General features: G+C 44.0%; 1 protein-coding gene across 2 annotated transcripts in view; it reads left to right on the plus strand.

Annotated features, from left to right (window-relative positions):
• The first annotated feature begins 547 nt into the window (after nt 1-547).
• The window catches only part of STX2 (syntaxin 2), a 34,967-nt gene continuing 20,482 nt past the window's right edge, over nt 548-15,032 (plus strand). Inside the window, exons 1-3 of one of the 2 annotated variants that reach the window (XM_079957129.1) lie at nt 548-737; nt 11,591-11,665; nt 13,717-13,816. In XM_079957129.1, the coding sequence (XP_079813255.1) occupies nt 708-737; nt 11,591-11,665; nt 13,717-13,816 (205 nt within the window). In that variant the 5' untranslated portion in view covers nt 548-707. The remainder of the gene's footprint in view (nt 738-11,590; nt 11,666-13,716; nt 13,817-15,032) is intronic. The other variant, XM_079957128.1, reaches the window with a different exon arrangement.

The following is a 15,032-nucleotide window of genomic DNA, read 5'->3' on the forward strand; positions in this document are numbered from 1 at the left end:
ATTTGAAAACAATAATGGTATAGAAATGATAAGAACATAACAATATTCAACTTAAAGAATGCAATATTAAGGTATAATAAAATAAGCAGAAGTTAATATGTAAAGAACCAGAAAAGGAAGTTGCGGGGAAAGTCCTGGAATTGTATTTTTCTTTCTCTTTGAGATAATATTATTGCGATGAATATAAAACTGCAAAACTTAATAAAAACTATTTTTTTAAAAAAAAACACCCAAAGAACATTATGCACCCCATCTTCCTTTTGCTACAAGCAGCCCCGAGCAGGATCTCATTATTCTTACTCGTTTCGCGGGCGAAAGCGGCATACAAAATTTACAAACAAAAAAAACCCGAATCCCCGAACGCGCCCTCCGCCCCCCCCCCCGCCCAGGGCGCTCGATTTGCGTAAGCGACGCCCCACCTGCTTGTATTTGCATATGGACCACGCCCCCCTCCTCGCGCGGTCCTCTCTCTCTCTCTCTCCTTTGCCTCCCCAGCGCTCTCCTCAGCTGCTCGGCTCGCGGGAGCGGCGGCGGCGCATGCGCGGGAGGCGGTGGTTGCCCCTGGCATCGCAGCTGAGGGAGCCGCAGCCCGTGAGGGGGACGACGGAGGGGAAGCGGGCGGAGAGGCGGCGGCGGCGCCCCGGGAGCGGCCGGAGGAGGACGAGGAGGAGGAGGCAGAGGGCCGCCCGGGCCCCGTCTTGGCCGAGATGAGGGACCGTCTGGCCGAGCTGGCAGCGGTGAGGGCGGCGGCGGCGGCGGCAGAGGGAGGGTCCCAGGGGGCGGGGGGGGTGGCAGCCTGGCATCAGGTTGTCCGGAGGGCGCCCCCTAGAGGTGCTCCAGCCCCTGGGGGTGGGGGGGGCTTACTTTGGAGTAGGCGCGCCCCGGGGTCGCTGAGCCCCGAGTTCGCGTCCACCTCGCGCTGCTCCTCTCGGGTGTAACGTAAAACGTATAAATATGAAATCAGATGCTTGTTTTATTGCTAGGATTTATTTATTTATTTGTGTGTGTGTCCCTCCCCCCCCTACTCTCCTTCTTCAGTGCTACTTCTGAGTAAGGCATATATAAAGGGGCTGGGCACTTCGCAGCATCCTCGTGTTGTTGCTAAATGTGTGTGTGTTTTTGTGTGCATGTTGTTATTATTAGTTGGCTGGATTTTGGTTGGGGGGGGTTGTTTTGTTTTTTTGTTTACTTTGTTTACGGCGGGTCTTTGCTTTTGAATGGGCGCCCAAAGGGCTGGGCTCCGTGGTAGCAGCATCCTCATAAAAAAAAAACCCTAAAAAAACAAACCCCCGTGTTAATATAAAATGTGAGTGCGCATTTCATTAATGTTGTTGTTTTCATTATTATTGTGCTGGATTTATTCATTTGGGGGTTATTTGCCTACTTTAAAGAGACATTTTTTTGAGTGTGTATTTATCCCTCCATCGGAAGATCACAGGGCAGTTTGCAGTGTAAAAATACAAATTGAGAAGACAAATAACAGGAAAAACATAAGCAATAACCTGCTTCTAAAAGGCTAAGCATGAACATGCTCTTTAAAATGGGTATTTCGCTCTCACAATTGTGTGTGTGTGTGTGTGTGTGTGTGTAGAGCCTTGAAAATATGTGAAAGAGCTCTTAATTCATAGCATTCTCCTTGCCTTACTCTCATTAAAGCCTCATGTTAATATAAGATGTGCATGTGCACTTTTATTATGATGATTATTGTGCTGTATTCGGTTTTGGATTTTTTTTTTTTACTTTAATGGGGCTTAACTTTAAGTAGGTGTGTAAAGGACTGGGCTCTGAGTATGTGTTTGTCTTAAAATGTGCATGTGCACTATATTATTATGTTGGATTGCTTCGTTGTTGTTTTTTCTTTTTATTTAATAGGGCTTACTTTTGAGTAGGCAAGTAAGGGATTGCTCTTGAGAACTGTCTTTATCTGACCTGTGCACGAATTTCATAAAGACTGCTGTGTATGCATATTTTTATTATGCTAGATTGATTAGCTTTTGTTTTTTACATTTTCTTTTATGGGACTCACTTTTGAGTAGCTTGAGATCTGTCTTTATAGCATCCTCATTGTACTGCTCTCATAAAAACTCGTTTCAGATAAAATGTGTGCATGTATGTTTTTACTATGCTAAATTGATCTGTTTTTCTTTACTGCTCCAGATTCTCATTGTGTGCAGAAAAGCAGAACATGCTTAGAAACATATATAATCTAACACATATACACATTATATAATGTACATATTAAAATGTGTATGTGCCTGTGTACACACCATACATTTAAAGCACATCCCTCCCAAAGAATCTTAGAAACTGTAGTTTAAGTGTGCTGGAAATTGTAGCTCTGAGGAGTGAACTGCAGTTCCCAAGGTTCATTGGGTAGGGAAATCTGTAGTGTATATGCTCCCTTTTTCTTTTTTACATTTTCATAATTTTTTTACAAGAAACACAAAAAGGCATAAACAAGTTTAATGACTATCTAGTACAGTACAATAAAAATATGTGTGCATACATTTAATATAATAGAGCTTGTTTCTTTTTAGAGGCATCTAATGTAAAGTGTGTTTGTGCAACTGTGTATGTATTGGACTGGATTGTACTTATCTTTTAAATGGGTGAATAACCTGCAATCCGTCAGGTGTTTCTGTACTCCTTAACTCCTCTTACAACAGGGACTGTAAGAATGGATGATGGGAGTTTTAGTTACCTTTTAAAAATATTTAACACTTTCCCAGTTGGTTTGCTGTGGTTAGCTTCAGAAATACCGTATTTTTCGCTCTATAACATGCACCTGACCATAACACGCACATTGTTTTTAGAGGAGGAAAACAAGGGAAAAAACATTCTGAATGAAACAGTGGATGTATCATTTTTGTGCTACATGCTGTGGCCACAGACATGTGATCTGATGGTGAATTTGGGGTGACCCAATGCAAAAATCCTGAGAATCCCTGTGGATCCATGCTTTGTAACCACGTTTTTGCACCATTGCAGCCCCAGGCAACAGTGGGTGCGTGATTTTTTGGGGGCAGGCTGTAGCCATGGACATGCTATGTGCTCTGATGGTGAATTTGGGCTGACCCAATGCAAAGATCCTGAGGATCCATGTGGATCCATGTTTTGTAACCACGTTTTTGCACCATTGCAGCCCCAGGCAACAGTGGGTGCGTGATTTTGGGGGGGCAGGCTGTAGCCATGGACATGCTATGTGCTCTGATGGTGAATTTGGGCTGACCCAATGCAAAGATCCTGAGGATCCATGTGGATCCATGTTTTGTAACCACGTTTTTGCACCATTGCAGCCCCAGGCAACAGTGGGTGCGTGATTTTGGGGGGGCAGGCTGTAACCATGGACATGCTATGTGATCTGATGGTGAATTTGGGGTGACTGAATGCAAAGATCCTGAGGATCCATGTAGATCCATGCTTTTTAACCACGTTTTTGCACCATTGCAGCCCCAGGCAACAGTGGGTGTGTGGTTTTTTGGGGGGCAGGCTGTAGCCATGGACATGCTATGTGATCTGATGGTGAATTTGGGCTGACCCAATGCAAAGTTCCTGAGGATCTATGTGGATCCATGCTTTTAAACCACATTTTAAGTGGGGAGGGAAGGAAAAACACAGAAGGGACAAGGAGCAGGAGAGGGGTGTGCAGAGAAGCAGCTGGCTAAGAATGCAGGAGAGGGGTAGGGAGGAAAGGAAGGCAAAAGTTTTCCCTCACCTACCCACCCAAGCCAGCCAGCTCGCGCTCTCTCTCTCTCTCTCCCTCCTGCATGTTTTCAGCTTTCCCCTCTGCTTGCCTGGAGGGGAGGGGCTTTCCCTGCTCATTGTTCCGTTTGAGCAAACACAGCAAGGAAACAGAGGTGGGTGGGCAGTAAGACCCTGAGGCAGAATGCAGGAAAGCAGCCGCTTCCTCTTTTCAAGTTTCCCTTCTAGGAGACGCGCGATTTGATTTTTGCCTGCTTTTTTTTTGCCTCCCCTTGCACTATTTGGCTCCAGGGACCACACATTCGCTCAGTAACACGCACAGACATTTCCCCTTCCTTTTTAGGAGAAAAAATCTGCGTGTTATAGAAGGAAAAATACGGTACCTGTTTCTTCTGTGATTTTTTAGATGCTAGGAAGAGGTGTATTTCAAGCCCTTGTTGCATCTAAGAATTATTTTCTTCCCTGACATTGTGAAGCAGTGGAGCCACATTTGACTTCCTTTGCCCCATATAGCATTCCTAAGGGTAAGAACAATTTGCCCTTAGAAGAACACAGATCTTCCTTAATGCTTTCTGCATGTGTTAGAGAAAGCCCAGAGTAGTAATTAATACAGAACAGGCCACTTCTTCTGACTGTGGATAAGTCTGCGGTATCTCTCTGCTGGAAGGGATCAAATACTCAAATCACACCTAACGCAGAGATGTGTCAAATTACCCACCCTGGTTGGAATGCAGTAGCTGAGGTGCAGTGGGGAGGTGTTTGGGTGGGTTGGTATTTGGGGCTTACAATTTCTTCTAATGATTGGTTTAGTTTTGCATACAGTTTGGCAGCTGCCCTTATAGGTGGTTTACCTTCAGAGTATGGTTAATGAATGAGATGTTCTTTGAGGGATGTGCAAGTTGGGGTCAGGTGCATTTGTGCCAGTGTAAAGGAACTTTAAGGCAGTGAATCATGTTGATGATGGTTGGAGGCAAAGGTGCCGAGTTGCGCCCAACATTGGGGTACCCATCGTGCGTGCGTGCGTGCATGATGTCACACGCACATGGCCCCCCAAACCAGTTAGATTAACTCACCCCCACCCCACCCCCATCTTAAGTTGTCTTTTTTTGTGCTGTCTCAAGGCTTAAGGCTGCCTTGGCGAGGCTAATTCTTCTCCCTTTGTGGGCTAGCTGAGGTGCTTTAGTGCATCCCTTTGAGTTTGCGAGGGCGCCCTGGCAGTCATCAAACGGATGAGCTGGGATGAAGATGTTTTGCCCCACCACATCCCTGGTGGAGGACGCACCAGGGCAAAGACAGTTCGCCCCACCATGTCCCTAGCACACCTTCCAATAAGTAGCCCTTGCAATCCTCAGAGGGATCCACCAGTGCGAAGATCCCTAGCCCACAAATACTGAGGGGGCTGAGGACAGCTTGGCCCCTGGGTTTGTCATGCTTGTTTGGAGGTGACATTTGGTGCATGAGATGGCAACTGGAATGGGGGAGGTGAATGAATGTGATGTCTGTGGGGCAGAGGTTTGAAATCCGTACTATAACTGCTCGGGATATATGAGAAGGCATGGGTTAAAGTGAGGCACAGTCTCTAAGAAGCAAGAGCCTGAACTGGTTCCTGGATGAAGTGCAACTTCCTGAGGTAGCTTTAGGCAAGCTGTATCTCTTGGCCTCATGCTTCCAAAGAAGAAGGTGGTGGGTGGGGACTGGAAGAAACAAGGTCACTGTGAGGATCGGTACACAGGAACAGATGCATTGTGTGAAGTGTAACTGAGGCTGTGTACACACTAACCCATTTGCAGCACAAAAATGTAGTTTTTCACAATTTGGAATTATTCAAGTTTGCCCTCAGCATGCCTCTTCCCGTCTTGATTGATTTGCGATCCTGCCATCCACAAGGGCGGGTGTGGTTAATTTATATGCTTTTGAAAACCCTCCCCTTGATTAGGTTATCCATTCCTTTTCCTTCCTGCACTTGTCCAAGGTGAATGAAGGAGGAAGTGGTGATCTTGGTATGTACCTATCTGGTATCTTATTGGGCAGGTGTGGATACACACACACACACACACACACATGGCCCATTCCTACATCTGTTTTCAAGTGGACATACTGTGAGGTGGTGCAGAATCAATCCACGTAAAGTTTTTATTTTCAGAATGAAACCAGATTTTCAGGAAGTGTTTTTCAGGGGGGCAAGTGTATATAGTAGAGTTTTATTGCACATGGGCTACATAGAAAAAGCAAGTACACAGTCTATTGTTTCTAGAAGTCACATGTTGTGTTTATGTAGCCTGAGCATGGGAATCATGCTAGTGAGGCAAATGGGAAGGAGCGCATAGCTCAGGTGTTACAGATTGGGAAATGTGCATTGACTTTAGATGGGTTGTGTAGGCAGGGAATAGAGAGCAGCAGCAGCTGCAAGGGAAGTGGACGTGAATTGGTTTAAACTAGATGGAGCTTATGGGAGGGTAGTCAAGCTTCGGTGGGATATTTATGAAAAGATAAATCTATGCCATCCTCCAGTCAATGGATTGAGGATATGACAACACTCACAACTTATGAACTGATTGCTTGTAGACGTAGACGGTATGTGGACAAGTATAACGTTATTAGGAATATGTTTGTTAAAATGCAGTTGTACCTCATAAGTTGAACGCTTTGCGATTCAAAACTTTTTGGCTCCTGAACACCGCAAACCCAAAAGTGAGTGTTCCAATTTGCGAATGTTCTTTGGAACCCAAACATCCGACATGGGTTCTGTGGTTTCTGAACATTTTGGAAGTCAAACAGATTGACTTCCGAGGTAAAGCTGTATAGTGGGTTATAAATAACCATATATGTATTTGGATGATAGTAACATTTATATACATATGTACTCGTCTAGCATATATGGAATTGTAGTTGTTTGCATATATAGTGACATAATATACTTTCCTCCCCTTTTTTCTTTTTTAAATTCACTTTTTATTTCCATTTTATTTTGTTCAGTTGACATATTCTTAATAAAAAATAGTAATAAAAAAGCTGGGGTGGGATATGACTGTTGGAGTGGTGTTTTGAGAGGATCACGGGGTGTTAGACTGGTCAGTATGGCAGCATGGAGGGGATGCTACCAGGTTGAGTCACGACATGTACCATTTGAGTGAGGCTTTGTGGTACATTAATCTGTGTGACATGACTGATGTGGGTTTGGGGAGTTGAGTTGTGAGGCGGTAACTGGATTTGAACAGCAACCGTGTGAGCATGTACACACATATAATAATAATTTACATAATTTTATATGCCGCCCACCCGACTGGCTTACCCCAGCAGCTCAGCAAAATATACCGTATTTTTCGCTCTATAAGACGCACCAGACCACAAGACGCACCTAGTTTTTGGAGGAGGAAAACAAGAAAAAAATATTCTGAATCTCAGAAGCCAGAACAGCAAGAGGGATTGCTGTGCAGGGAAAGCAGCAATCCCTCTTGCTGTTCTGGCTTCTGGGATAGCTGCGCAGCCTGCATTCGCTCCATAAGACGCACACACATTTCCCCTTACTTTTTAGGAATGAAAAAGTGAGTCTTATAGAGCAAAAAATACGGTATGTAACCTGATCCATGAATCAGGGGAAGCTTAGCATGAGAGCTAATGCAGAAAGCAGAATCCAGCTTGGGCCTGTATCACAGGCGCTGGGATAGTCAGGAGATGCAAACAGGAAATATGGGTCAGGAAGGGTTGCCATGTGGTAAGGATAGCGTGCAAAGGATAAGCAACAGATTAGCCTTGAAAATTTCAAATAAAGGCATGATGGGAAATTGAGTGTTAGTCCAAGTTTTTGTGGATCCTGTGCTGATCTCATCTTATTTCACCCCTTGGTCCTCTACCCCAGTCTCAAAATGCAGCTGCCTACCCACATGCACTGCATTCGTTTCCATTGCCCCAACTCTCGCATTTCTTGTTTCCCGTTTGTGTGTTCCTGTGGCTGTTTCTTTTGACCCAATTTCTTCTTGGTTTACTCTGTAAAACATCATGTATGCTTTATCAATACAAGCACACCTTATTATAAAGGTAAAGGTACCCCTGCCCGTACGGGCCAGTCTTGACAGACTCTGGGGTTGTGCGCCCATCTCACTTAAGAGGCCAGGGGCCAGCGCTGTCCGGAGACACTTCCAGGTCACGTGGCCAGCGTGACATCACTGCTCTGGCGAGCCAGAGCCGCACACGGAAACGCCGTTTACCTTCCCGCTGGTAAGCGGTCCCTATTTATCTACTTGCACCCAGAGGTGCTTTCGAACTGCTAGGTTGGCAGGCGCTGGGACCGAGCAGCGGGAGCGCACCCCGCCGCAGGGATTCGAACCGCCGACTTTTCAATCGGCAAGTCCTAGGTGCTGAGGCTTTAACCCACAGCACCACCTGCGTCCCTACACCTTATTATATTGCATGTCAAAGATATTGCTCCTTACGAGGACGTGGGCAGTCTGGCCATTTCCAGGGGAAGGAAGTCCTTCACTATTCTGCTTCTGGCCACGGGAGTGGAGCTGACTGGGGCTGGAACTGGGCTTTCCCCCTCTCAATCCTGCAGCCAGCAGGACTTGGCATAATAGACTACTGTATAGTGTAAACATCACTTTTATATGCACTAGCACTGGGGAACAAATAATAATAACGCTTAACTCGCTTTATTACAATACTTGCTTTATTGAGAGTGGTCTGGAACTGAACCCACAATATCTCCAAGGTATGCAATACAGTGGTACCTCAGGTTACAGACACTTCAAGTTAGACTCTGCTAACCCAGGAATAGTACCTCGGGTTAAGAACTTTGCTTCAGGATGAAAACAGAAATTGCACGGCGGCGGCAGCGGAAGGCCCCATTAACTAAAGTGGTACCTCAGGTTAAGAACAGTTTCAGGTTAAGAACGGACCTCTGGAACGAATTAAGTTCTTAACCCGAGGTACCACTGTAGAACTAAATGTAATAAAACTAAAATGAATATTAATTCGTATAGTGTTTAACTTCACATAAAGATCAGAGAGGGAATCTTCCAGGAATGTACCTTTGAGATAAAATTCTGTACTGTGAAAAAAGAGTCACTTCCTTATCTGTTTTGCTAGAAAACAGGAGGTGTAACTAATCCTGCAATTTTTAATGTGATTTGCTAGTGTAGTTTTCTGGTTTTGTGCAAATCTGAGGGGTCAAAGGGGGAAACAGTTCAAGAGCATGCTTGAACTAGTTAGGGGCACAGATGGAGAGAAATGAAAGCACTGACGGAATCAGTGTGTGTGGAAAAGGGGAGTTGCAGAAAGTGGTAATTCGTCTACCCACCCAAAAAAACAGAAGTAAATTGCAACCCTGAGTGCTGTGTTTTGGAACCCAATTTTCCCCAGTTCATTAGTGGGTAAACCTGCATTTACAGGGGGAAAGCGTTGAGATCGGTGGCATGTTTGGGAACTGGCTATTCTCCCACCCTAGGTTTCTATGTGCAGGGATTCTTGTCTTTGGTTTTATACAGAAAAACCTTGGGACTTGTGAGTTTGAAGTGGTGTAGTTAAGAGGCAGGTTGCTCGTGTGAGAATCAGTCCCCTGAGGAGCAGAAACGCCCCTCTGTTGTTCAAATCAGCCCCTGTTATAGCAGTTACAGATGCAGATAAGATTATTTCTCTGTTTATGCCCATGGGGAAAGGGATAGGGACTGCGTAACTCTTCCAGAGGTTGTTGGACTCCCAACTCTCACCAGCCCCTGCCAGCGTGGCCAACAGGGAGGGATGATGAGAATTGCACTTCAGCAGAGTTAGGAGGGCCAGAGGCGTTCGAGCTTCCTTTGGGAACAATGAAAGTACTACATCTGCCTGCATTTTTTGTATGTTTACAAGTGGGCATTCAAGCTTAGTGAGAGAGAGAGAGATACATATATGCTTTCCTTCCGCCTATTCTTATCTCTTCCTGACGCAGCAAAAGTTGAGAGGGAGGTGTTGAGGGTGTGAGAGAGGTCTTTTGTTTTAGCATTGGTGGAAACTCATGAAATGGCGTTTGGAGAATTATGCCTTCAGCTTTTGCATCTGTATTCTGGAGAGCACCAAAGCAATGCAATATACCGTATTTTTCGCCCTATAGGACGCACCGTCCCATAAGGCGCACCTAGTTTTTTGGGGGGGAAATAAAAGGAAAAAAATTATTTCCCCCCCAGGCGCGGGGCTGGGGCGGGGGAGGCCCGAGCTTCCCCCGACCCCAGTCCCCAAACAGGCAGCTCTCTGCAAGCCGTGGGAGCCCAGGGCTGGCTCCCGCTGCTTGCGGAGAGGTCCGCGAAGCCTGGACGCGCTGAGCTCCGCGGGCGCAGGCTTCGGCATGCAGGCACCTCTCCGCAAGCAGCGGGAGCGCTCCCGCCGCTTGCGGAGAGGTCCGCAAAGCCTGGACGCGCTGAACTCAGCGCGCGCAGGCTTCGGCATGCAGGCCTATAGGGCGTCCTATAGGGCGAAAAATACGGTACCTATCCTGTTTTCCCAATAACCCTTCAGGATAGGCTGTTCCTATTTGATTTAGCTGCATGTCCAAAGTTGCTCTATCACTGTCATGTCGGTGTGATTGGAATACAAGGTTGTTGTTCTTGTTTTGCATCCTTCAGTTAATCTATTGCAGGGGCAGGGAACCTCTAGCCCATGGACCCGCAAGGCTCTTTCTCCACACCTGATGTAGTATGAAATGTCAGGTGTGGGTTGGGCAGCTGCCAATGCACAATCAGAAGCCTTAAGTATTGTTATTTTAACTTTTTGAAAGTCTTGAACTAGCATTCATTACTTTTGAGGTTGTTGTGTTTTTTTTAAAAAAAGCCACGTATCAGGTTTATGAAATAAATACATAAATGCTGCCGAACTCCTTCACATGCCCAGTGCTTGTAGAACACAGGCTTTGGTTGTATTGCATGTTTAGGTAAAGGGACCCCTGACCATTAGATCCAGTCGTGGCCGACTCTGGGGTTGCGGTGCTCATCTCACTTTATTGGCCGAGGGAGCCGGCGTACACCTTCCGGGTCATGTGGCCAGCATGACTAAGCTGCTTCTGGCGAACCAGAGCAGCGCACAGAAACGCCGTTTACCTTCCCGCCGGAGCGGTACCTATTTATCTACTTGCACTTTTATGTGCCTTTGAACTGCTAGGTTGGCAGGAGCAACGGGAGCTCACCCCATCGCAGGGATTTGAACCACCGACCTTCTGATCGGCAAGTCCTAGGCTTTGTGGTTTAACCCACAGAAGTTAACCCCACTGATTTTTCGTAGACTTGCTCCCTAGTAAGTTTGCATAGGATTGCAGTCTTAACTACATAATTAGGAAGTGCTTAATTGGAAAAAAACATTTCATAAGTTATTCTCCAAAGACTTCATAGGAAAGTTTGAGGAATAAATATTTCCGATCTGTCTTGTGTACCATAAGCTTCTTCTACGTCTTTCCAGTGAGTCATGGGGGTGCAGGGAGCACAGGAGGGAAAGACCTGTTTATTGCAAATGAGGGAAAATCAGTAATGAATTTTTGTTGTCAGTGTTTTAAGTGTGGTTCAGTGCATCAAGTACTAGCTTTAAAATGTAGTTTGATTAGTAAAACATGTTGTTATACACAAGGAAAAAGTGATAGTTAATTTTATTGCCATTATAATAGCTTGCAAGTATAATAGCTTGCAAAGCTAGAAATCATCATCATCTTTTTTTGTCTTGAGGTGAAACAAATTTGTTTCTTTTAATGCAGGCACAAGGAATCTCTGGCCCTCCAGATGTTCCCGAACTACAACTCCCATCTTCCCTGGCCATTAGCCATGCTTGTTGGAGGTGATGGGAGTTGTAGTTCAACAACATCAGGAGGGCCAAAAGTTCCCTACCAGTGTTTTAATGGATATCTTTGAATAACATAATACTTGTTTTTTTAAAGCGCACCCAAAATGAAGATGGAGAGGCCTCTGTTGTTGTTGAAAATGACCATTATATGGAAGACTTCTTCCAGCAGGTAAGATGCATGCAAGAGACAACCAAGAAGGAGCTACATATTGTAATGATCGTATTTATTTAATGCAGTAAATCAAAAAATTGTAGAGTTGGAAGGGACCCCTGTGCTTGGCACTTCTGAAGGCTTCAAAGCTTGCTCAGCATTCATCCCTTTTCAAATGCCTGACAATCAGCTGGTTGACGGGTGTTTGGGAAGTGTTGCATACAGAGATGAATTATCTTTACCACCCCACCCTCATGGACCAGCTTTGATAGGTCTCTATCAATCAATTCCATTACAATGCCAGATAACTGACAGGTGGATGGTTGCATCCACATGTCAAACTTTCAACCACCCACAGGGGACAGGGGCATAAATTTATTGCCCTCATGGTCAAAAAGGTCCCCCACTCCTGGTTTTGGAACCTCTGAACTTGGGTTTGAAGATGAGTTCTGGGTGGCAGAGGTTGGCCTATGTTAACCAAAGTGAGTTCCAAAAATTCTGTGCTCCTAGTTTAAAGGTAATTCTCTCCTTGCTGTTTTCCAACATTCATCACAGTCCTGGCATATGTATAAGAGAACTATCACAATTTGGTGAAGTAATGATCACTTTCACCAGCAATATCTTTCCTCTTTCTTTGACCAGGGCTTCTGTAATTTTCCTGGGCGGGTAATAAATTGAATTAATTTGCTCCCTCTCAACATGTTTATTTAAATTGTAATAACTACAAATAGACACGGAAAAAAGAAAAGAAAGAAAAAATAGTTTAAAAAGAAAAGTGGGGAGTTGTCAAAGTTGGAAATAAAGGAATATGCAGTTTACTAAGTCAATAACAAAACATATTAAAGGGAAAGGAAGTGTGGCCTAAACCAAAACAATTACATACTTTCATTTCACACAACCCCAGCTGTCAACTGTACTCATTCCAAACACTCGCATAGACCTGTGGTACCTGACACACCTGAGCCACTGTGTTTGTATATAAAATAAAATTAGACCAAATGACGAACAAGTGATCTCAAGCACTTTGGCCCCTGATCACTTTTAACTTACGTGAGACTTCGCCCCGCAAGAAGGGCAATTTGCCAAGTCTTGGAATACCAGTAGTCCAGATTATTGAGATCAAATGTCTTCCAAAATGTGACAATTTTGACATGGGTTGCTGTCAAAAGATGTGAAATCAGTTCCTTGTTATTTGGGTCTCGATCGGAATCTATGAACAAATTCAAAAGAGCCAGACAGGGGTAGGATGAATAATAGAATCACAGAATTCTACAGTTGAATAGGACCATGAGGGTCGTCTAGCCCCAACCTCTGGCAATATGGGCATCTTTTTGTCCAACGTGGGGCTCGAACCCTTGACCTTAATATTAAGAATCTCATGTTCTACTGACTAAGCTATTCTAGTTGCTCTCAGAAAATACTTTTACTTTGGAGCACTCCTGTCACATTGAAATAATGATAACATAACATAATGAAAATGTCTTAGATAAATTTGTGCAATAATTTGATTTTAGCTTGACTTACAGTCAGTGCTTTTTTCCTTAAAAAATGTTTAGGGGTACTCTCATTTTCCTATTCATATTGAAATACTGCCCCTTAATGAGGCCAAACTTAGATTCGCAAAATGTTTAGGGACATGTGTCCTCCCAGAAAAAAGCACTGCTTACAGCAAACTGTAATATGGGTTTTCTGGGAAATTTCTGATACCCAAGAGATTGGTCCCATTTAGCAGGCTTGTTTTACTTGTACTTGGTAAACAAAGCTAAAAACTTCAGAAACAACCAAGCTTGCCTAATATTATATCAGCAGTTGGTGTCCATTCATTGTTACTGATAAACTCATGAAATGGAAAATACCCTGCTTCACTGACAGAAAGGGTGTGTGTTGTTGTTCCTCCTTGTTCTAGGATATCCTCTCTTGCTAGGCGCTACCTAATGGACCCATACAGACAAATGAACTGTGGATTTAGTATTGCAACGGATTATTGACTCATTGTGATTAGAAGCAAAGCTACCTCTCCCTTTGCTGAATTTATTCATTTCTCTCTCTCGTTGATGTTCTCTTTAAAGGTTGAGGAAGTTAGAAAGTACATTACCAAAATAGCAGACGTTGTGGAAGAAGTGAAGAAGAAGCACAGCGTTATTCTTTCTGCCACACATCCTAAAGACAGTAAGCTTTTCATTTTGTGACTCTGAAAATGCATGCTCACTGAATTTGCATGAAAGGTTATAGTCTGTGATGGGTTAGCAAGTGAAGCTAGAATAGAATAGAGAGCTAAGTGGGGGGTGCTTGTGTAATCTCGCTGTATACAAGTTGTACAAGTGACAATTAAGTATTTTTTTAAAAAAATAAAATAAAATAAAAAATAGCATCTGACTTGGAAGGCAAGCCTATCTTGGAAAGGTCCAGGTGTTTTCTGTGGGTGGCATCGCTTCCTCTGTAACCTCTTTGGTGCTTGTGCATACTAGGAATCTGTGTGCCACACCTGTCCCCAACAACCAGTTGCCTGCACAGGAAACTGCTTCTCACTGTGGCATTCTGCCTTGATGGGGGCCATTAGGGGCATTTTATTTATTTATTTGCCTTCCCCCTTTCTTTTGTGGATGCTGTGAGAAAGATTCATCTGGCCTTAGCCATCTCCTGCCATTTCTCATGAAATCCACAAGGAAACTTTGGTCTCGTCGTAATGTTTGCTACACATGGTTCTTTGCAGGAAACATTGCAAGGTGCTCCCAAGGAGGGGAAAAGGTTATGCTTTTGAGCTGATTCTCTGGCTCCCTAAATGCTTTCTATATGGCCAGGGGGCGGTCAGCACAGCTAGTTATACATTTTGTGGAGCTAGGTGGATAAGCTTCCCCCAGACTTCTGCTCTATTCTGCAGGTTGTAGTGTTGTAGTGGTCCACACTAGTGATGTTAAATTCTCAAGAATAATCTTTTGGAGTATATTCTCAATAATATTCTCAATTAATGAGAATATTAGAGAATTTTCGTTTAAAATAGGAGAATATTCATTTTAATGCATTGAAAATTATATAATTAGTTAATATACATGTTTATTCATGGGTAAACGTGTTCAGATGGCAACCAAAAAACTGCACAGACACATTCAATGGGGCAATGCAGTGAATTACATTCTTTGATTTTTTTTTTTGGACCAAACTTGAAATTGAAAATTCAACATGAATGACTCACGGTAATCACTAAGCCTGCCACTAACCGTATATTTACCATCAACTTTGAATTCTAATTATGTTGTGTATGTATGAAGTGTAGCTTTTAAAGTGGAAGGAATTAAAAAACAAAACCTCAGGTCCGCTACATGAGTACGTTCTTTAATAAGCGTAACTACATGGTACAGTATTTTCAGTGCAACACTAATACAGT

This window comes from Podarcis cretensis (assembly GCF_951804945.1).
Source record: "Podarcis cretensis genome assembly, chromosome: 16".
NCBI lineage: Eukaryota > Metazoa > Chordata > Lepidosauria > Squamata > Lacertidae > Podarcis > Podarcis cretensis.